The 23,306-nt window shown below is 46.8% G+C and overlaps 1 protein-coding gene across 8 annotated transcripts in view; it reads right to left on the reverse strand.

Moving 5' to 3' along the window:
• Positions 1–23,306, reverse strand: part of MAGIX (MAGI family member, X-linked) — a 916,967-nt gene that overhangs the window by 176,355 nt on the left and 717,306 nt on the right. For all 8 annotated transcript variants that reach the window (XM_069645279.1, XM_069645280.1, XM_069645282.1 and 5 more), the window contains 2 exons: positions 21,748–21,869; positions 21,234–21,392 (listed from right to left, as the gene is read on the reverse strand). In XM_069645279.1, coding sequence (XP_069501380.1) covers positions 21,234–21,392; positions 21,748–21,869 — 281 coding nt within the window. The remainder of the gene's footprint in view (positions 1–21,233; positions 21,393–21,747; positions 21,870–23,306) is intronic.

Consider the following 23,306-nt stretch of genomic DNA (forward strand, 5'->3'; position numbering starts at 1 on the left):
AATTACGCCCTCAGAATATGAACCCTTGAACAAATTAATTCAATTAGCTGATCAGCAAAAGGAAGTTGAAATTGACAATAGTGTAAAAGAGCAACCCTGTGGGGTGAGTAGCAGTGAAGCAGTTGATGCAACAATTAGACTACCAAATCAAATAAAGGGTGGCCCTAACAGTACGGAGATCCAGCCAATAAGGGAGGAAGTCGAACATGCCAAGAGGGAGGAATGCTATGACTCTACAAAACAGAATCAGGATAAATTTATGCACATGTCAGAATGGAAATCGGAAATAGAGCAATCCTTAAAAAAAATGATTGCTCAAGTAAATATGAAAGAGAATTCAATGGGAAATGACATGAGTGGGGGAGGACATACACCGGTGAGCAAAACCATAAGACAATCTAATAATCCACCACAGCCCAAAGCAAACTACACAACTAAAGCTGGGTACCGAATTCCATTGAGAGATGCTAATACAAACTGCCTAATGATGCAGTGTCGACCTCAGCCCTGTCAAAGTTTTGACCTGAATAGGCAATCTGTAATGAACATATTTGCTGAGGTACATGCTCTTGAAGAAATAAGTTCGAGTGACATAGACCAGATAGAATTCCCTCACAGAAATGACCTGTCTATGATAAAGATATGGATGAAATCTAACTTTGTTAAAAATGCAGTATGGGAGGCGAGAGATGATCTCTATGAATTGGGCTTTATCCTGATAAATCCAGCCCTGTGGAATCAACAACAACCACCTATTTCCAGAAACCAGTGTGTGCCCAAACTAAATGTATATCAGAAAGGTCAAAGCTATAACTCACAGATAAATGTTCCAAGTTTGAATGGTCAAATGCTGGAGGAGAGAGAGTTGAGAATGAATAACAACTAACTAGTCCAAAATCCAAAAACTTTAGCGTTAGCCTCCTGGAATACAAGAGGCTTTAAGCATCTTACTAAGTCTAAAGATAGCTTACTGTCGAAATATGACATTCTGGCTTTCCAGGAAATATGGCTGTCCATCGCTCCAGTGTGGGATAATCATGTTATAATATTGACTCCTGCTATTGTGCCAGTCAGAGGTAGACCCATGGCAGGTTTAATGGTGGCCATAAAATTATCCCCTAACATGCAAATTGAGCCTTGGTTCTCTCCCAACAGCTTTCTGCAATTGGTAAGGATAACATTTAAGTCATCTGACATTGGGTTGTTAAACGTCTATTGGAATCACTCTGCAATATCTGATTGTGATTTCTTTGATGCCATGGACGAAACATTAAATCTAACAATACGAGATCCGACCTGCAATCATGTAATTATAACTGGCGATTTGAATTTAACATGCTTAACCCAAGTGGGGAAACCTCTGACGCCGATAGCTAAAAGATGGAATACTTATATGTTGGAACGTCAGTTCTTAATGTTAAATGGAGCAAAAAAAGGTGACATGCCATCTAACAGCACTTGGCATAGAGGTTTACAAACTGCTACAACTGACTACACTTTCGTAAACAGAGATCTGTTCAACCATATAAATGAATTCCGAATCATACCTCAGAAAATAAGTGACCATGATATTCAATCCATAAAATGGTCCTGGCTTGTAGATGACAAATCATATGACTCATCTCTAGCTTGTAATTTAACGACCAATTCGGCACAAAATAGATTTTATTGGACTCCTGTCTCCCTACAACTTTTATGCGAAACACTAAACCGTTCCCAGCATGATGATACACATTACGGTTCTAACACTTGTTCTTCCTATGTTGAAGAAATGCAGATCTTTAGGACCAAGAGAATTGATCACAATAGCAGAAAGTTTAGAACTCTGCATACATTTGACCATGAAGTAGCTACTAATAAAACTCGGTATAGAGCTGATAGAAGGAAAATCATAAAGGAAAACTCTCTTGACTGCATACGCCAATTGAATACATTAAAATGTAAACATAAGAATTGGTTAATAGCAAGGAAAGCCCTAATGTATCAACGAGACACAGAGGTCATGCTAAATCATCTCCAAGAGAAGAATTCAGCTAAAATATGGTAGCTTCTAAAACAGACCCAAACGAAAATTCAAATGGTAAACCAAATGAATCCAATTTCACAAGAAGTATGGTCTGCCTACTATAAAACCTTGTATGCTGACACCATGACTACCAGACATCAAGTTACTTCTAAATCAAGTAAAATAGAGGATCTAGTCTTTGACATTGATGACATCTTACTGTTCATCTCAAAATTGTCTACATCTCGCTCTCCGGGCACTGATGGACTGTCCAACTTTATGATAAAAAAAAATCCTACTGCATGGGCACAAATTCTAGTTACCATTTTTAGCCAAATTGTGCTAACTCAGTCCATCCCTGATTCCTGGAGGAAATCCATCACTATACCAATCCATAAGAAGGGGGACAATCAAAATCCTAAGAATTATCGACCTATATCTCTTTTGGATATACCGGGCAAAATTTTTGCCCGATTATTATTAAGAGATATTAACAAATGGCTAAATGGTGCTGGAATTAGAGACCCAAATCAAACTGGCTTCATGCCAGGGATGGGGACAGCTATCAACCTTCATATTTTGGAGGTCCTAAAGAAACAGGAACATCAGAAAGGGCAGGCTGTCTACATGGCCTTTATTGACTTCCAGGCTGCTTTCGATTCAGTATGTAGAAAATTGTTAATCAAGAAGCTACAGGAAGCGAAGTGCCCGAATTATATCACATTCTGGATTAATGAATTACATTTTAAAACTACAGTACAAATCAGATTGGCCCTAGACGGTACCTTGTCAGACCCAATTGAAACATTCCGGGGGCTAAAGCAAGGATGCATATTGGCAAGCACCCTGTTTAATTTCTTCATGTCGGCAGTGCAACAAGATTTTCTGAAAATCATATCGGATGCTCCCCGTTTGGGAGGTCATGCAGTCCCCTGGTTATTCTATGCTGATGATTTAGTGCTATTAGCTAAGACACCAGGGGGCTTGCAAGCACTCTTTTGTAGCTTAAGCAATTATGTCGATGCAAACTTACTAACAATCAACCAAGATAAGTGTAAAATTATGATACTTGAGCCAAAGAAAAACAAAATCTCTAAAATTAGAGAATGGCAAATCCAGAATGTTAATATAGGAATCATCTCTGAATACAAGTACTTGGGAGTGACAATTAGCAATAACCAACAAGATAAACCATATTACTGTGAAATTGAAACCAAGGTTAACACTGGTATAGCCCAGTCAAAAATAATACAAGCCAAATTTGGCAAATTCTCGCTACTCCCAAGTATTACTTTCTATAAGCAAACAGTTACACCCATAATAACTTATGGAGCAGAAACTAGAGAGATCATTTTAGAGAGTGTCTGGCTAAGATTTGAGGGTCGCTATTGGAAAAGAATTTGTGGCCTCCCAATGTCTACATCCATGTGCCTAAAATGACACGAATTGGGTTTAGTCTCACTATATGCAATTTATACATGGAAAGTATTGACGTTATATCGAAAATATCTAAGGGTTGTCAGAGAAAATGGAATAATGTATACAATGGGAAGATACATGTTGGAATCATTGAACCCTAAAATCCTGAAATGGCGAAAATGGGTGAAAGCATTGATGGAAATGTCCGGTATTGATGATGATTTACTCACTAACAATCCCAAGAGGGCAAAAATGAAACATGAGTTGTATGACTGGATAAAAATTTGAGAGGCATGCACAAAATTACGAGTGTTTAAACAACAAGCTTTTGCAATCAAAAAACTTCATGTAATTGAAAACTATCTAACAAAGTTTCCTGATTCCAAATCTAGGTATACATACATGAGAATAAGATTGAATATTTGTCAAACGAATGAAGTGCGATTCATGAGCAATAACACATCTAATGCCAACTGTAGATTTTGTCTTGTACCGACAGCTATAGAGACACTAAAACATCTAATCTCTGAATGTCCTGCTCTATTACAACAAAGATGCAAAATGTTTAATCATCTGTTTGAGAGTAATCTCAGGTTAAGCGAGGACACTTTCTGGAATATTCTGTTTAACAGTCAATCTGCTAAAATGAACATCGCAAGTGTTGTGTTTATTGAATCATTAGCCCTGTTGAATCAAACTGATACTATTAATTTTAATACTAAAGTGACATACTTTTGATTTTAAAGTGACATAATTAGTTAAGTAATTGACCCTAAAATTAGTGGTTTTATGCAGTGAAATGAAATGAACTAATTCAGCCTTTACATTTTTGCCAAACTGCACTTCTTCTTCTTAATGTAATAACATGTATTTTTTAATTCATTTTTTGTGTATAACATATATTTTTGAATTCTGTAATGTATTTTTGTAATGTACATCATTTTGAAAGGCTGCATTTTACAGCTAAATCAAAATAATTTTTTTTTAAAAAGTATGGGCTTAAGTGGTGTCCCAATCCGTGTGCCGGGTTGCACTGGTTTCAGGAGGGACACATGGAATACCGGGTGGATGTGTAGATTAGGTGGTAAATCCAGTTTCACGGCTGCTGGGTTGATAATTGCCTTAATGGTATAGGGTCCTAAGAATCTGGGATGAAAGGTCCGGGTTCCCTTGATGGGTACAAATTTAGCGGCTAACCAAACTTTGTCTCCTACTTTTTTTTTTTTTAAATGTATTTTATTTTATAACGACCACACAGTGCAACAGAACATAAATAGAACACATCAAGCCACAACAAAGGCCAAACAACCGATATGAAAAAGAAAAGAGAGAAAAAACAGAACAGAATTAACTTAACAATCCCCTTCCCTCCCCCCTATGAGCCTGTAGGGTGTCCACCATCATTGTCCGTTCCGTGTGGTGGGGTTCCGTCGCTCTCAGATCCAGCCGAGGTCGACCCCGTACTAAACAGTTCAGCCAATAGCACCTTCCATGCCGCGAGGGAGCTCACCTCTTCCTCCCCTCCCGCCCTGCTGGCCTCCCACCATGCTGTCGTCTCGGCGGCAGCCCATTTCTGGAGGTCACGCCACCATACCTCCACCCGTGGCCTCTGGCAATTCTTCCATCCCATGGCTATTCTGCGTTTGGCAAGTGTATAAGCCAAATCTTTAAGCTTCTCCACGTGCCGAAGCTTGCGCGCCCTGGGGTACCCTCCAAGCAAACAGGCCCAGGCCGAATCTATCTTAAGTACAATGCCCCTCCCTGCCAGCTTCTGCGCCACTTCACTCCAGTAGGTTGCAATCACAGGGCAGGCCCAGAACATGTGAATCATATCAGCGTTCTCTGTGTTACACTTGGGACACGCCTGGCGCCCAGCGTCTCGAAATATGGAAATTCTCAGGGGGGTCATGTATGCCCTATGCGTGATATATAGTTGTATCTGTTTAAACCTGGCATTCCTCGATACTTTTTTGTGGTACCCCAGGGCGCGCTCCCACTGCCCATCCGCCATCGGGGCCCCCATCTCTGTTTCCCATTCCAACCTCAGGTACCCCAAATCCTTCCCAACCTTTGCCATCAGCATCTCGTACAGCCTGGAGACCTCATGCCCGCCCTCGGATGCGTCATACATAATCTCCAGCGTCGCATCCGGCTCGTCAGCCAATACGGTCTCGGGCCAAGTGCTCCGGACCTCCCTGACCACTCTGTGGAACGTCATGTATTGCCCCGCATGCAGCCCCGCCCCCGCCTCCAGATCTGCGAACTCCGCCAAGGCCCCATCCTGCCAAATGTCCCCCAAAGTGACCAGCCCCACTGACTCCCAGTATGTTCGCAGGATGGCCCTAAGCTGTCCGTCTTCCCCTGCCAAGGCCACCAGCGGCAGCTGCGGCATGCACGGCAGGGGATCCCCCATCATCCGGCAGGCTCTTCGCCACATGTTCCTGCCTAACGCTAGCATCTTAGGACGCCCCCTCATCCATGTGCTGGATACCCAAATAATCTCTCGCAGGTAGAAGGGGGAGCAGTCCTTTCCCAACAGTCTATGTTCCGGGGTTTCGTCGTCCGAAAGCCACTTGGCCACGTACTGCAGCTGCGCTGCCACGTAGTAGGCCTCAAAGTTCGGCAGCCTCACGCCGCCTTTCTCATAAGCCTTCTGCAATTTCCACAATGCGACCCTGTTACGCGTGCCCTGCCATAAGAAATCTCTACATACCCCATGTAGTCTAGCAAAAAACCCCTTGGGTATCATGTATGGAATGTTATTGAAATAATGCAGCAGCCTAGGTAGCACGACCATCTTAAGCATAGCACCCCGGCCCATCATCGCTAAGGGTAGTTTCTCCCAAAACCTCATGCACTTCTCGATCCTCCCCACTGCCAATTCAGTATTGTGCCTGTGTTCCTCCCCGGTCGTGTGATATACGTCTATGCCAAGGTACCGAAAGGTGCTTGTCGCCCATGGGATTCGCAATACTGGCAACCTCTCAGCCGGTATCCCCACATAGCCGCCCAGCGGGAACAGGGTGGATTTCCGAGGGTTGACCGCTATACCAGAAAGCCAAGCAAACCTCTCCATCACCTCCAAGACATATTGCAAGTTCTCTTCAGGGTATTGGAGGTACAACAGCATATCGTCGGCATACAGGGATATCAGATGGCTCTCCCCCCCCACCTCTATGCCCACCGGGTCATACTGTTGCCGGAGGTAAATTGCCAAGGGCTCAAGGGCCAGGATGTACAACATTGGGGACCAAGGACATCCCTGCCTGGTGCCTCTACCTAACTGCCACCTATCCGACACTACTGCCCCCGTACGAACTCTGGCTAGAGGCGCGCTATATAATAATTCGGCCCACCTCCTGTACCCTGGCCCCATTCCGAAGTGATCCAGTGCCGCCAACAGCCACGGCCAACGAACAGAGTCGAACGCCTTGACCGCATCCAGCGCCACTATCGCCATTTCGCCGTCTTTGCTACATCCCCATTCGACCACTCTGTGTAGGCGTCTATGGTTGTGGGTAATGTTCCTGTCCGGGACATAGCCCGTCTGGTCAGGGTGAATCAGCTTGCCTATCACTCTCCTCATTCTAGCCGCCAAGACAGCTGTTAGGATCTTGCTGTCCTGGTTCAGCATTGACAAGGGTCGATAGGAGCCGCAACCGTGTCCCGGTGTATTGTGCTTGGGGAGTGGCACTATGACCGCTTCCCTGAGTGATTCTGGTAGCTGTCCCAGCTCAAACGCCTCATTAAACATGTCCAGCATGGGTGGGAGTACCTCCTCCCCATACGCCTTATAAAACTCGCTGGGGAACTCGTCCGCCCCCGGGGCCTTGCAAGTGGGCAGCTGTCGCACTATTTCTCTGAGCTCTTCCAGAGTGATCGGAGCATCCATCTCCTCTCGCTCTTCATCGCTGATTCTGGGCAGGCCTATATCCCCGAGTACTTCATCTATCTCCTCTCGGCTCCCCCCTTCCCGATCTTCATACAATGTTTGGTAGTATTCTGCGAATGCCCCATTTACCCCTTCTTGCGTATCGATCTCCGCACCCCCTTCAGTGATGACCGATCGGATCGGAGCCCTAGGGGTTTCGCTCTTATATAGCCAAGCGAGGAGCCTGCCTGTCTTGTCCCCACCCGCATGCAACCTCTCAATGTACTTCGTATAATTCAGGTTACAAAGTCTGTCCCAATGCCCAGAGCACCGCTGCTGCAGCTCAGTAACTACTTCCACATCGGTCCCACCCTTCTCCAATTCTTTTTCCAGCTCGATCTCGGCCTCTCGCAGGTCGGTCAGGATTCCGCCCATTAATCCCTTGGACTTCGCGATAGCAACTCCCCTCATCACCACCTTAAAAGCCTCCCACAAAGTACCAGCCGATTTGACACTCCCTGTGTTCGACTCAAAGTACGCGACTATCTCCTCCCTCATGTCCTCCTTGAATACCGGATCCCGTAGCGCTTCCGCCCGAAGGCGCCATGTTGGAATCCGTGCACATGGGGGGCGCAGCCGCCAATGCATGATTAGGGGCGAGTGGTCCGAGAGGACCCTCGCCCTGTAGTCAATCTGTTCACACTCCGTAAGAATGTCTGGAGTGGCAAAAAAGTAGTCGAGCCTCGTGTGCAGTTGGTGCGGAGCCGAATAGTGCGAATACTGCCTCCCACCCGGGTGTCTCGCTCTCCACACGTCTACCAGGCCTAGATCCGCTAGCAGCGACTGCAACACCTTGGCCGCTGGGCTGGGCCTAACCATTTTGTCATCCGACCTGTCCTCCCTGGGGTTAAGCACACAATTAAAGTCTCCACCCCAGATTACTGTGCTCCCCATCCCTTCACCGAGTCTCGCGCACAGTGTCTTGAAGTAAGTCGCTGTGTCCTGGTTGGGCGCATAAGTGTTTATGATACAGACAACTCTACCTTCCACAATCCCCCGAACCATGGCCAGCCGCCCGTCCGACTCCACAACCTCCCCCAAGAGCTTGAACGGGACATGTGGTGCAACCCAAACCAGCACACCCCTGGCATACGCAGAGAATGTGGATCCAACCACTCTCCCCCTCCATTTTCTCCGCACCATTTCAAGTTTATCCCGTGTCAAATGCGTCTCCTGTAACAAGGCCACGTCTATCCTCTGCCTCTTCAAATACAACATGACCTTATTACGCTTCAGGTAGCTATTCAACCCTCTAACATTCCATGTCAATACCTTAAGGTCTCCCATGATTTATCCGTAGCTCCCACTTCCCCCTCTGGTCTGATCGCCTCCCCCCAGTCCCGACTACATCCCTTCTCAGTTTCTTCCCCAGGCTCACATAACAACTAACACCCCCCACCCCCCTAACCCAACCAACCGCCCAGCTCCATCCCTGGATCTCAGGCATCCCCGTGTTCGGTTCTCTACGGAAGCCCCCGTAGAGAACCCGACAGGGTGTCACACCCCACACAGTGACTAACCTAACCACACACTGGGGTACGAATAAAACGGCCCTCGGATGCCCCCTACACATTTATATCCGCGCTCGCGGACCATGTTCGAAACAGTTAAAAAGTGCATCCCCATCACAAAGTGGCAAAGACTATATTCCAGTCCAAATGTTCAAAGTCCGCCAGGCCCACTGTTTCACTTAACTCTCCCTGCTCCGTCCGCCATCTGCTCATCAGGCTCCTGAGGGCAGTTCTGCGCATCGAGCCATTCCATGGCCTCCTCAGGGGTGTCGAAAAACAGCGTCTTAGCCTTGAAGAAGACCTTAAGTTTGGCTGGGTAGAGTAACATATACTTGAAACCGGCCGTCCGCAGGCGCCTTTTGACCGCCCCAAAGTTCATCCGACTGCGCTGCACTTGTAGAGTGTAGTCGGGGTAAGCAGAGATGGTTGCCTCCCCTCGCCGTATGGTGCCCCCTTTACGAAAATGTTCCAGAATCTTCTCCCGGTCTTTGTAGTTGAGGATCTTGGCGATCACGGGCCTGGGCGGATTACCCGGCGGTGGCCTTCTGATCAGGGCCCTGTGTGCCCTCTCCACTGCAAATCCCTGCGTTAGGGCACCTCCGGTGATCTCCTGCAGCAGCAAAGTCTCAATAAAATCTGTGGGATTCTGGCCCTCAGCTCCCTCCGGTAGGCCCACAATCCGGATGTTGTTTCTGCGGGCCCGACCTTCTGCCTCTTCAGCCCTGCTTTCCAGGTTGCCTACCCTCTGCACCAGGGCATGGATCTCTCGTTTGTGCGCGGTGCATTCCGCCACAGTCGGGCCCATCTCCTTCTCCAGGGTCTCTGTGCGCTCGGCCAGGGTTCGCACATCTTGCCTCAGGAGGTTCACGTCCTCCTGTACCGCCCCGACCTGAAGTTCCATCGCAGTTTTCAGTTCGGCCACCGCAAGTTGGAGTTTGGTCTCCCATGTCGCCTTCAGATCTGCGATCGCTGCCAGGACCTCCTGGTTCGTTCCTCCTGCGGCCATCTCCTTGGGCTGGGCCTTCTCTTTGCTCCTGGTCCCCTCGGTGCCAGGCGATGTCTTGGCAAATTCGTCGAGCGTGGGCTGTTTATTCTTCGCCCTCAGGAGCTTGCTCGTCATATCTTCGATCAGGAGCGTCCCTTCGATCTCGCTTAGGCCCCAGGCCTGGGGGCACTATGTCCCCCCGTCGCCACACAGTTTCGGCTACCTCCAGTCAAGCTTGCTTTCGCTGGATCGCGCTGAACGTGAACTGAGGGAATCGCCTCCAGAATCCGGTCCCCGATCCTTTGTCCCAACATCAAGCGACGGCAGCCATTTTGTCTGCCGGCGAAGCTCCGGCCCAAAAACTTCACGCGGCTCCTGAGTACACAAGCGCTGCACAATCCCGTATGAGAATGCATCCACATGTGCAGCCGAGCTTCGCATTTACAGTCATCACCGTCTATGCCACATCGTAGCGGCCGTTGCGCGGATTCAGCCGGATAATGTTCGGATCAGCGGGAGCTCCCGTTCAGGCACGTCCTTTCACATGGCGTCCAAGCCACGCCCCCCCACTTTGTCTCCTACTTGATAATCAGGGGCCTTTTTCCGGTGTTGATCGGCAAATCTCTTTTGTTTTTCTTTGGCATGAATAAGGTGTTCCTTTGCCCTTTTGAAAGCCTGAGTAATGGTTGTGTGTAGAGTATTTACCGCTGGCATTTCCAAGCTGGCTGGAAGGTCTAGTTCAGAGGTACGTGGATGTCTGCCATAAAGGTTATAGAAGGGCGTTTGTCCCGTGCTTGAATGCAAAGAATTGTTATATTCATATTCGGCTATCCATAGTAGGTCTTTCCAATTCCTTTGTTCGTGGTGCAGCATGCACCGTAAATATTGCTCGAGTGTCTGATTGGTTCTCTCGGTTTGGCCGTCCGTTTGGGGATGGTGACTGGTAGATAGCCGAACGTCGATCTGCGCCATTGCACACCACACCCAAAACACTAGACCGCATAACTTGGTTCTTAGGAACCAAGCTATGTGGATGCCTCCATGTTGGCTGACAATACAATAAAGTAGTTCCCAAGCACATTGTTTTTCATGGTGTATGAGCCTGGCGCCATAGGCGCCAGGACTGGCCCCATGAGGGCTTTTGAAGAGGATGCCAGGCTCTAGAGGCCCGAGTCCTGACTCCACCTCGCCAATGGGTTTGCCAGAGGGGGTTTTGGGCAAGGGTCGTGACAGCATTCCCCTCCCCCCTATGGCCCCTCCCATGGTGTTCCTACTATCTGGCCCAGGTTTGGTTGGGAAGTTCTGATGGAATTTCCTGATTAGACGTGGTGCGCAGATATTCTCACTGGGTTCCCAGGATCTATCTTGTGGTCCAAATTCTTTCCAATCGACGAGATAATATAGCTTGGTCCTAGAGTATTTAGAATCCAAGATATCTTTGACTTCTAATTCTGGTTCTCCGTCAACAAGTATGAGCTTAGGTGGTGTCCCAATCCGTGTGCCGGGTTGCACTGGTTTCAGGAGGGACACATGGAATACCGGGTGGATGTGTAGATTAGGTGGTAAATCCAGTTTCACAGCTGCTGGGTTGATAATTGCCTTAATGGTATAGGGTCCTAAGAATCTGGGATGAAAGGTCTGGGTTCCCTTGATGGGTACGAATTTAGCGGCTAACCAAACTTTGTCTCCTACTTGATAATCAGGGGCCTTTTTCCGGTGTTGATCGGCGAATCTCTTTTGTTTTTCTTTGGCATGAATAAGGTGTTCCTTTGCCCTTTTGAAAGCCTGAGTAATGGTTGTGTGTAGAGTATTTACCGCTGGCATTTCCAAGCTGGCTGGAAGGTCTAGTTCAGAGGTACGTGGATGTCTGCCATAAAGGGCATAGAAGGGCGTTTATCCCATGCTTGAATGCAAAGAATTGTTATATGCATATTCGGCTATCCATAGTAGGTATTTCCAATTCCTTTGATTGTGGACTGTAAATATTGCTCGAGTGTCTGATTGGTTCTCTCGGTTTGGCCGTCCGTTTGGGGATGGTGACTGGTAGATAGCCGAATGTCGATCTGTGCCATTGCACAACATTTTTTCCAGAAGTTTGAAACAAACTGGCTGCCTCGATCAGAGACCAGAACCGAAGGGAAGCCATGTAGCTTAACCACGCCCTCCAGGAACACTTTTGCTAAAGTGGCTGCGTCTGGGAGGCCTTTGAGAGGAATAAAATGGGCCATCTTCGAGAATAAGTCCAACACTACAAGGATGGTGTTGAACCCTTGGCTTGGAGGTAGATCAGTGATGAAGTCAAGGGAAAGAGTGTGCCATGGAACTGGAGGAATGTCCAATGGTTGTAGGAGACCAGATGATTTTTGTTTCTGTGATTTATTTTGTGCGCAGACACCGCAGGTCTGAATATACTGAATGATGTCCTTACGCCAGGTAGGCCACCAAAAGTTCTCTTTCACCTTAGCTAGGGTTTTGGCGATCCCAGGATGCCCTTCGATCAATGAATCGTGATAGTTTGAAATAATATGCTGTTGTAATTCCTTCTTGGGTACATATAGGCGATCCCTAAAAAAGGGTAGATGGTCCTTATGGTATATTGTTCTCCTTGAGTTTGCCATGTGAGGTAGACATCAGGATTCATTGTCCGTTGGATTTCTTTTCGTAGTTCTGCTTGTGTTAAGGCTGCCGTGATACCCAAGAGTTTGTCTTCAGGTATAATAGGTACTGGGTCTGGAGTTGTATATACTATTTCATCTATGCCCATGCGAGATAAGGCATCCGCCTTTCCGTTTCTGACTTCTGGTCGAAATCTGATTACATAATCATATTCGGCGAAGAAAAGGGCCCACCGTAATTGGCGCGAGGACTGGGCCTTGGCTGTTTTGAGATATTGCAGGTTTCGGTGGTCTGTGATGACTCTAATGGTGTGTCTGGCCCCCAGAAGGTAGTGCCTCCAGGCTTTAAAGGCAGATTTGATAGCCAGGAGTTCCTTGTCCATGATGGCATAATGAATCTCTGGAGGTGAGAACCTTTTCGACCAGAAGGCCACAGGATGTGGCTGGCCGGTTTCCGGGTCTCTCTGTGAAAGGACAGCCCCCATTGCGAGACTGGATGCATCAGTTTCAAGGACATAAAGGAGGTCTGGGCGAGGATGTCGCAGGATTGGAGCGGAGGTAAACCTTTGTTTAAGTTCCTGAAAGGCTTCTTCTGCTTCTTCGGTCCAAGCAAACTTTTTATTGTTTTTTTCGTAATAGTTGTGATTGGGTGCACAACCTGAGAGAAGTCTGGGATGAACCGGCGGTAGAAGTTTGCAAAGCCCAGCATGCTTTGTACCCCTTTCAGAGACGTTGGTGAAGGCCATTTCAGAATGGCATCTACCTTGTCCACGTCCATTCTGATGCCTCCTGGAGTAAGGATAAAACCAAGAAATTCTACTTCGGTGACCTGAAAAAAGCATTTTCAAGCTTTGCAAACAAGCGATGTTGACAGAGCTTGGTGAGGACTGAACGAACGTGTCTGACATAATCTTGTTCCGAGGCTGAATATACTAAGATGTCGTCTATGTACACTAAGACGCACACATCAATTAACTCCCTTAAGACGTCATTCATGAAATACTGGAATGCCGCAGGAGCGTTGCATAACCCGAAGGGCATGACTTGATATTCAAACAAGCCATACTTAGTACAGAAGGCGGTTTTCCATTCATCTCCTTTTCTGACTCGGACCAGGTGGTACGCTCCTCGAAGGTCCAATTTGGTATAAATCTGGGAATCTTTAACTTGGTCTAGCATCTCAGGGATAAGTGGCAAGGGGTAGCGGTTCTTCACAGTGATCTGGTTCAATGCGCGGTAGTCAATAAAGGTTCTCAAGTCTCCTTCCTTTTTCGGTATGAAGAACAAAGGACTGGCTGCGGGGAACTTTGAAGGACGGATAAATCCGTTTGCAAGGTACTTGTCTAAATAGGATTTCAAATGAAGGTTTTCTGGTTCTGTGAGAGCGTAGATCCTGCCGCAAGGGATTTGTGCACCAGGAACAAGGTCGATCTGACAGTCATGGGGCCTGTGCGGCGGCAATGTATTGGCTTGGTCCTTTTGGAAAACATCCTAGAAATCATGGTATTCACTTGGCAAGGTATTAGTTGCTCCCAGGGTTGATACTGTCGCTCCGGGAGTCATGGGGGTACAGACGTCGCGTTTCTCCTCTTGGTAATAGCAGGCAGGGGAGCAGTCACCGGGGAAGGTTAATTTTCGTGCCCGCCAGTCTATCAAAGGGTTGTGAGCAACCAACCATGGCATCCCTAGTATTAGCCTGAACTGAGGTGCCTTGATGAGATCGAATGAAATAGACTCCCGATGTCCGTCCTGGCACAGCAAGGTTACCCTGGCTGTGCACTGGGTTACTGGTCCGGAAGCGATTTCTGTCCCATCCACGGTGGTTACCTTGTCCATAGTTGGCTTAGAACACAAAGGAAGCCCCATCTCTGCTGCCAGTTCTTGATCAATATAATTTCCAACTGCTCCGCTATCGATGTATGCTTCAATGGCATGCATTCTTGACGACTGTTGGTGGTTAATTAAGATCACTGGTATTGCAAAGTGCGAGGTCAGCAACTCTTTCTTCTCACTCGACAAACTGACCTCTACGTTTGTCGAGCTTGGTAGTTTTCCGATTCCTTAGCTTCATCCTTCTCTGTGGCCCCGACTGTTCTTCTTGGGGGTTTTACTGGACAGTCCTTCAGGAAATGTCCTGGTTTCCCACAATACATACAAAGCTGTTGTTGTCTTCTTTTGTCCCGCTCTTGTTTTGTTAATGGAGGCCGTATCGTTCCAATCTGCATGGATTCTACAACATTTTCAGGTACACGGGGTGTGTTTTCCCTTGGTCGAACATACACGGTCCGAGGCTCTGTCTTAGACCGGTCTGCCTTTCGGTCCTGCAACCGGTGGTCTAGCTGCACGACCAGATTTATGAATTCTGCACAGTCTCTGGGTGGATCAACCACCTGGGCTAAGACATCCTTTAATTCGCCTCGTAAGCCTCGATGGAATAACGTGGTTCTTTTGTTTATTGGCCACCTAGCTTCGGCAACCAGTCTGTTGAAGGTGGCAATGTACGTTAACAAGTCCTGATTCCCCTGTCGGAGGGACAAGAGTTCATTGTCTACTGCTTGTTCCTGGGTATGGCGAGCAAAAAGTTTTTCCATTTCTCTCTGGAACCCCCAAAGTCATGTAAAAGAGGATCATCATGGGTTACCAACGGCACCGACCAATCTGCTGCACTACCACTCAGGTATGATAAGACAAAAGCTATCCGAGCTTGGTTGTTTGGAAATGATGTAGGCCTACAAATAAAATGAAGACGGCACTTATTGATGAATGCCGCATACTTCCGTGGGTCGCCTGAGAACCTTTCTGGTGGTGCCAGGGGCACTGTTCCAGGTAACGTGATCTGTACCGGAGTGGGTGGTATGGTGGGGTTTTGCATCGTTGGATTGCTTCCAGGTAGAGGCGTCTCTCCTGCCAGTGATTCCAAGTATTGCCTGCTAATCTCTTCGGTGCGTTCTTTGGTCACTATTAGGTCTCTCCGGAGGGCATTAGCCTCTTGTCGGGCAGAATGAACCTCAGCGCGAAGCTCTCCTACTAATTGGTCCACTTCTGATGTCTCCATGGTGCCGAGGTGGATTTGTTATGGTAGGCTTCGCGTTCTGTTACGCACAGCTGGTATCCACAGGGACACCACCCAGGGTTACTCGCTGGTCTGCTTCTCAGCTTTGCCCTTATGTGGTCTGTGGGGAAGGTTCTGCCTTGTGGTAGAATTAGGCGTGCTCTCCGTCCTGCCTTCTTTGCAGGGGCGCGTTGTCTTTCATGGGCGAGTGCGGTCCAGTTACTTCACTGACGCCGGCCCGTTTGATATTGTTCAGGTAGGTCTTATTGCTGTTCTTTAGTTTTGTCGCTATCCTGCATGCCTTTCTTTGTTTAAAATGTCTCTTTTTTCTCCCTTAGGTATGCGGAGCTTCAGCGCGGCGAACTGGCTTGGTTGAGCCCCGCTGGTAAATGATGGCACATTAAGAGCGCTATGATGCGGTAAGTAAGCGCTATGCGCAGCGCTGTGAAGTCTTGCCTTTGGTAACCTGTGTTTTCCTTCCTTGTAGGTTGCGGTGTTCTTCAGCACGAGTGGAATGTCCGGAGTGGAGCCAGCCGAGAGGCGACCAGCCAGGTAAGGCTTTTGAGCAGTTCGTAATTTGTAAATGTCTCTACTGCTTTCTTTATTGTTGCCTCTATCTTCCTCTTTCAGGTCGTTCTGTCTGGGAGGCGTGCAAATTCAAAGAAGCTGTTCTCAGTAGATGCAAGTGTTTAAAGATGAAGACTGCAGGTAAGATGCTGCTGCTAATGATGTTCCTTTTGTCTCCTTGCAGGTTCTGCTTCTCTGAGGTTCGAGGGAATAGCTGGACACGGTGAGCGTCACGTTGCAAGCTGCAAAGTAACGCGAAGTGTGTTGTCTTGCTCGGGTGTGGTTTAAATAGCCCCAACAAAATAGTCCAGGTAAAGTAGTCCCTAGGCTACCACACCCAAAACACTAGACCGCATAGCTTGGTTCTTAGGAACCAAGCTATGTGGATGCCTCCATGTTGGCTGACAATACAATAAAGTAGTTCCCAAGCACATTGTTTTTCATGGTGTATGAGCCTGGCGCCATAGGCGCCAGGACTGGCCCCATGAGGGCTTTTGAAGAGGATGCCAGGCTCTGGAGGCCTGAGTCCTGACTCCACCTGGCCAATGGGTTTGCCAGAGGGGGTTTTGGGCGAGGGTCGTGACACTGCCCCTTTCTGTTCACTGCCTCTGTTGCCTATCATTTCTTGTCTGGAGGACTCCTTGTACTCCTGCATCTTGTGTACTTTTCTCCCTTTGGCTGTGTGGACAGGTCTCTACCTGCAAACCCTTGTGATAGAATGCAATAGCCACATTATTCTGCTTTCCCAGTAAGGGTAGGCACACCTACGCCTAAGGTATCTTTATACCTGAAAAAGAAACCCATGCGTAAGACTGCAGGTTCACGCACCTTTGCCAAGAGAACTGCTAGTCTTAGAGAGACATATATTCAATAGAATGACCTTTTGCAGGTTGCATATTATACACAGTGGCTCAGTGATCCAACAATGTTAGATTACAATGACATATGCAATTACGACCCTGAGTTACTATCCACAGAGGAATTGCAAGATGAAAACCACTTTTGACAAACATTACTAGCACAGCCCATGGAAACTGCCCATAATATATTTAGTGATGCCAATGAACACATCAATTCAGTCCCTCGTGCCAATAATGTACTTACCTCTTAGAGCCTGCATTCCACTGTGCCTCTCTCAGAGCACACTACTCTCCATTTGAATCTACTTGATGCTCCTTTTCCAGGTACTTCTCATACCTCTGAAGGCATGCCACAGGAATACATTAATGGGATCCCTGTTGCCAAAGTTATTTGCTCATGATCAGCTTGGCTAGCTGCACAGCCTCCCCAGACTGCTAATAATATTCATTTAACAGGACAAGGCATTCAGTGTCCTGGGGTTAGTGCATATGGTCCTGTGTACAAAAGACTAATACAGACCATAGGATTTCTTAATGCTTCCACAATTACTACTAACCACCCACGATAACACAAACGTCAGTCTTCACATTTCAACACCTTGCTCTTCTGCTATACCATAGTTTGACATTGTAGGTCTGGAAAATGTCACAGGAACATATCAGTTACAGAAACAGCTCTTGTGCCTTAAAAGACAACTGAAGAACTCTATGATGAGTTTGTCTACTTGCATTATAAGAATCTAGCAAGGGGCCACAATTTACCAGACCATTTGACACTATGCCAAACACCCCACATTCTATCTTTAAATATCGACATGATAAGGCCTGGAATAGTAACACAGAAAAAGATACAGAACTATACCGAGCAGATGGGAAACCTGAACTTAGCATATGCATATCAGCTAAAGCTTAACACAGCTCATTCACTTACCAGCCAAAGTAACTCTGACTGTTGTACGGCTAGTGAAGAATTCACTCCTCCTGTTGGCCAAATAGTTCAAACTGCCATTACACCACAAAAGATCCTGCTGAGTCAAAGGATTGTCCAGTTACTGCCCTTGATAGCGGTCCTTTAATCACACTTACAGCCTCTACTGAAGTGATGAAGTCCGATAAGTACTCTGCTTCTATGGACATTCCTGCACCAGACCATGAGTCAGACATTGAGACCCATCCTGAACTTAACCCAATACCTTTATGGAGTCCAGTTTTGCCATCAGTCAATACCCCAGATGCACCAGTCAACCTGAGCACACAAGACATTGAAGGCCAGCCACCAGAAAGTCTGCCCTTGCCTGAGACTACCCTAACCAACAGGGAAGACCACTTGAACAAAGTTGTCCAAGATCTACTGTTAAGCACGGTCATTAGTGTCATGCTTCTTGAAACCTTTCCTCACATTTGCAAATACTGTGTAACCCTTCAAGGGAATCCTGATCTACATCCCTCAAATTACCCTAAAGTGGAGACAGTTTCTATTCTATGTACTGAGGCAACCAAGTGCCTAGTGGATACTGTTGCTTTCAAGAACCCTTCCAGGTAGCTGAATGCCAGTGAAGATTCATTTGTGAACAAAGAGGTACCCCTGTTTACACTTTGCAATGAAATTCCTGTTTTAGCCTGATTTGCCGTATTGCCTTGATCCTTGGATTTCTGTTGTATCCTTTTGTTTGCAGAACCTGCTTCTGTTCCAGAGTCCTGTGCTCCCTGCCTTGCAGCCCTGCTACTCTGCCTTCACACCCCTGCCTTTTGCCCTTCCTATACTGCAGCCCAGCTCCCCTGCCTGCAGTCCAATGTTCCCTGTGTACAGCCCATTGCTCTCTAACACTAATTATTCTTGTTCCCTACCTGCAGTTTCCTTGTTATCAGTCTTCAGCCCTGCCCTTGTTATTCCACTTCAGAGCTACAGTTTCCCTGTTATCAGTCTTCAGCCCTGCCAGAGACGCCATTTCACCAAAATGCTAGGGGTAGCGGCAGTGACATCACACAACCCTTGACCTCTGATGACATCAAAATAAGTGATATCATTTGACCTCACCCTGAAGTGACATCACGGGAAGCGATGGAACACAACCTTTCACCCCTCAACAAAACAGGAATTAGCATCACATTGCATTGTTTCTAAGTACACTACGAACAATATGGTTACGATATCACTGTAAAGCGATATACATTTCATGCAAGAATGGATCACCATATGTATCATTAATAGTGCATATAGGCCCATATAACCAAATCATTGTGAATGCAAGCAGACGTCCAAGGCAAACGATAATGATGTGCTATTATATAGCACTTATGCTTAAGCGCTTCACATATAACAAATATACATACAATATCACCCAACGTGTGCTGGTACTCATTTATCAACCTCATCAAGATGAAAGACTGAGTTGACCTTGCTGGGAGTCAAACCTGCAACCTGCAGATTACACACACATTGCAGCAGCCAGCACTCAACCCACTAAGCTATCTTACCAGCTATAGCTATCAGAAAACCAGCCACTCCAGAAGCAAAGAGCCACATGCTGCTAACTCCAGCCCATGAGCCTGAATCTAATTTTTTGTTAAGTAATTTTTTTTTTAGGGGTACCTAGGGAGACCTCAGGGGTCGCAGTTGCGACTCCTGGCGACCCCTAAATGACGTCCATGAGTCCTGCCTTTGTTATCCCACTTCAGAGCCATAGTTCCCTTGTTATCAGTATTCCGTCCTGCCCGTGTTATCCCACTTCAGAGCAACAGTTTCCTTGTTTTCTCTCTGCAGTCCTACTCTTGTTATTCTAGTCCAGAGCTACTGTTCCTTGTTACCAGTCTGCAGTTTCTGGTCTCCTTACCCCTGCAGTTAGATTCTAGTTTTCCTGCTTTTCTTCTTTCTTCCGGTTCTCTGTCCTGAACCTTGCTCTCTTCGACTTCCTGTTCCCACTGGATATTTCTGTTACAGTTCTTTTCTTCACTTGTGCCTTGTCTAAGTCCTTTGTTCAGAGTTTGGCTGCTGGGTTTTCTAGTAGGCAATCTTTGCCCCTTTCCTTTGTTGTGTTTCAGTATTATACCTTGTGTCATTGTTAACAGTGTGCTGGATCCTGTTTCAGGAGGCAGTCAGTGTTCAGTGTTTGTGCCTTAGGGTCCAGAAAGACACCCACTGCTGTTGCTCCTTTCCGTGAGCATTCAGAGTGGGGCCCTGTAATAGTAACCCGCTCAGAAGGCTGGAGTTTCCCTAGTTCTGTGGGAAACTCTTCCCCCAATCTGTGTACACCCCAAGAGGATACCTACGTGTTTGTTTTACTTGTACTCTCTGCCCCTTTCTGTTCACTGCCTCTGTTGTCTATCATTTCTTGTCTGCAGGACTCCTTGTACTCCTGATTCTTGTGTACTTTTCTCCCTTTGGCTTTGTGGACACGTCTCTACCTGCAAGCCCGTGTGACACCCCTCTGGGTTTATACTGGGTTTCTTTACCAGTGCCTAGTGGCCTGGGTGAGCAAAAGCAGCCAGCTTGGCTTCCTTAACTCCTTAAAAGTTGCAAGTGCATCCACAGTGAAAAGGTGTCAAGAACCTGCCTACCGTGTGTGGCATGGTGTGGGTAGCCAGGGGATCCTGCCCATGCTGTCCACTGGCCCAGCATCACTTGGCTTCTGGTGGGGCACAGTGCCTTTGGCGACCCCACCATCCACCAGATAGGTCAGGCAGGGGACTTTGCCACTGTGTGTAAAATGGAGCTTCACCGCTGAATGCTCTAAAGGCAGCAGCCATTATGAGAGGATGTTGCTGCGGCCAGCATTCCAGAGGCTCCCCTTCCCCCGTCCACAAGGAAAAACATAAATGGGATCTATATGAGTGGGACCTCAATTTCCTTTAGGCCCTGCAAGGCCCCCTATCTCGTCACCCCCTGTGCCGCATTGAGAGGGGGTGTTTTGAGAGTCCCTGTGAGTTTACTCATTTTCTCTCTTGGCAGAATTCAATTAAAGAAAACACTGTGGGTGACTTTTAATCTGCTTACCACTTGTGTTTGAGGTAGAATTCATGGGACTTCAGCCATATCAAGAGTCCTGCTTCCTTCCACATCAGAAAAACAGAGATTTTGATTCAAAGAGACATAGCAAACGCTATCCAAAGAGACAGGCTGTCATGACTAGCGGCAGGTAGATGACTGTAGAGACATATTTTTGCATATATGGTCAGATAGCTACGCACAGAGACAGACTGAGGCATAGAGATGAGATGCAGAGGCAGTGGGATGCACAGAGAGTCAGACTGTTGCATGCATACACTGATAGATTAGGCAGCCTTTTACCTGCATCTTGCCACTCCTCTCGGCAGGGCCTCCTTCCATTATACCCAGGACATAGATGCTCATATTGTACTCACTGCCTCCTCGTAGGCTGAAGCCAAAGCCAGTCGGGCCCCTCTGCAGTTCAACAAGGTACTGGCCACATACCTCGGCTGGCTTAGCCTGTAAATAAAAGCACCAAGTTAAAGCAAACAGAAACATTGATCCAAATACACTGCCGACCACAACTTTCTGTATATTGAACTCTGATTCCAACAGTAACCAGAGCAGTGGGTAAGAACAGCACCTTTAGGAACACAAACAAGCTTCACAATAGCATCCAACCATAACTGTAAATTGGACATATGGGCCAGAACTCCTGTACTTGAAATCCATTATTAAAGAAGTGTCATGGTACCTGTGATTGCTTTTCTTTTGGGTTTGGTAATTACGCCACATTTAATACGGAAACAGACACATTATATCTCTTTTGAGTCTTGCAGGCAGAGCTCTGCATGTCAAAGATCTACCATTATACCTGTGGTTGTGCATCTTTGGGTCCCAAAGATTGCATGGCATGTGGCCCTGGGATTGCAGTGGTGGATGGCATTCTCTTTTCATCCACTTCTATCTCAGCAGCGTCAGAGAGACTCTCTATTCCTGAGGGGGAATCAGAGACCAGAAAAATCAATGAAATCAATCAATTAAATGTATCACTGGCCCCAGACATACATAGGACGAACTCCATGAGATCACAGACCACGGAAAGACAAACACCACAAACAGATCACCATGGAGAGACAGACAGCAAACTCCACAACAGTTATCAGTGATCATGGGCAGACAAAGAGCTTTTTAGGTTAAAAAGAAGATTCTCTAGCCAGAGAGCATGACTGAGAGCACAGAAACAAACAACCCAATTAGTGGACACTATCACTCACCACATAGAGACAAATTACAAAATCTACAAGAAGCATCAAAAAGCATCACTGGAAACCAAGATACAAAAACAAAAATCAGTGAGCAGCATCACACGCTACAATCAGTAAATCTAGAAAGAAGCAGCGCAAAACACAGAAGAGGCTGACACAATGGCAGACTGTTTTATTCCCACTGCTAAGCCATATAGAAGACTCTGGAAAGGGTGAGACTGAGGCTATCCAAGATCTAAAAAACCTCAAAGGATTTCCCCAGAAAATATCCACAGCTGAAGCATTTTGTGTGGCATCAGGAGGACAACTTACGGAGAGAAAAATCAACATTCAAGGACAAGAGGACAGGGAGAGGCTACTTGTGAAGGCTAGAATACACCAAGTGATATGCATTGACTTCACGCTTGTACGGGTGAACAATCTCACATCATAGGATTTTGTGACTCCAGGGCAACCGACTGTGTCCAGATGTGTACGTTTAAAAGTCACAGCACAAGTTACCTTGGAATGGGTTGATACTAGAAAAAGCACTACATATTGGGATCTTCCAACATCCTCTGAAATATTATGCTTGACAGCTTAATATCTTCAGTAGCCTGTAGCCACGCTCAAGAAGAATACCAGAAATTCCATACTGTGGGCCTCCCTCTCAGGTTCATTGAGTTATCTTGAAGCCAGTTAAAAGCCTAGTTCTAAGAAAGCATGGATTCTCTCACAAGTAGCATCACTACACTATAAGCCATGAAAGAGATGGGACTGATGGAACAGTCAGCTCTGAAGTGTTGCATGATAGAAATGTATGTTATGTTACAAAGTGTTCATACTGCTCCTACATAATAGTCTCAGGGTGCCTAGGTTAGTCTGAAAAGAGGTGTACTTTGCTCCCGCAAGTGATTTCCAGACCTTCGCCTACAAAAATTAGAAAAGGGAAGCTGTAGCAGTAAAAGGAAAAAGGGAACCAAATAAAAGGATGATCAGGGTAAGAAATTAATAAGGTGAAGAAGCATGAGGTAGTGATTGTAGAAGCTCTCACAGGTGGAGTGTGCTGGTAGGCCTCCAGCCTAGGATGGAAGGCCCATCAGGGTGTGTGTCAGAGCCAATCGTACCCCAGAGGTGGTGTGAGTTGGGAGGCCCAGTCGCTCAACCCTCCTAAATGTGCCTTGCA

Source organism: Ambystoma mexicanum, chromosome 2p (genome assembly GCF_040938575.1).
Source record: "Ambystoma mexicanum isolate Mex_15411 chromosome 2p, UKY_AmexF1_1, whole genome shotgun sequence".
Lineage (NCBI taxonomy): Eukaryota > Metazoa > Chordata > Amphibia > Caudata > Ambystomatidae > Ambystoma > Ambystoma mexicanum.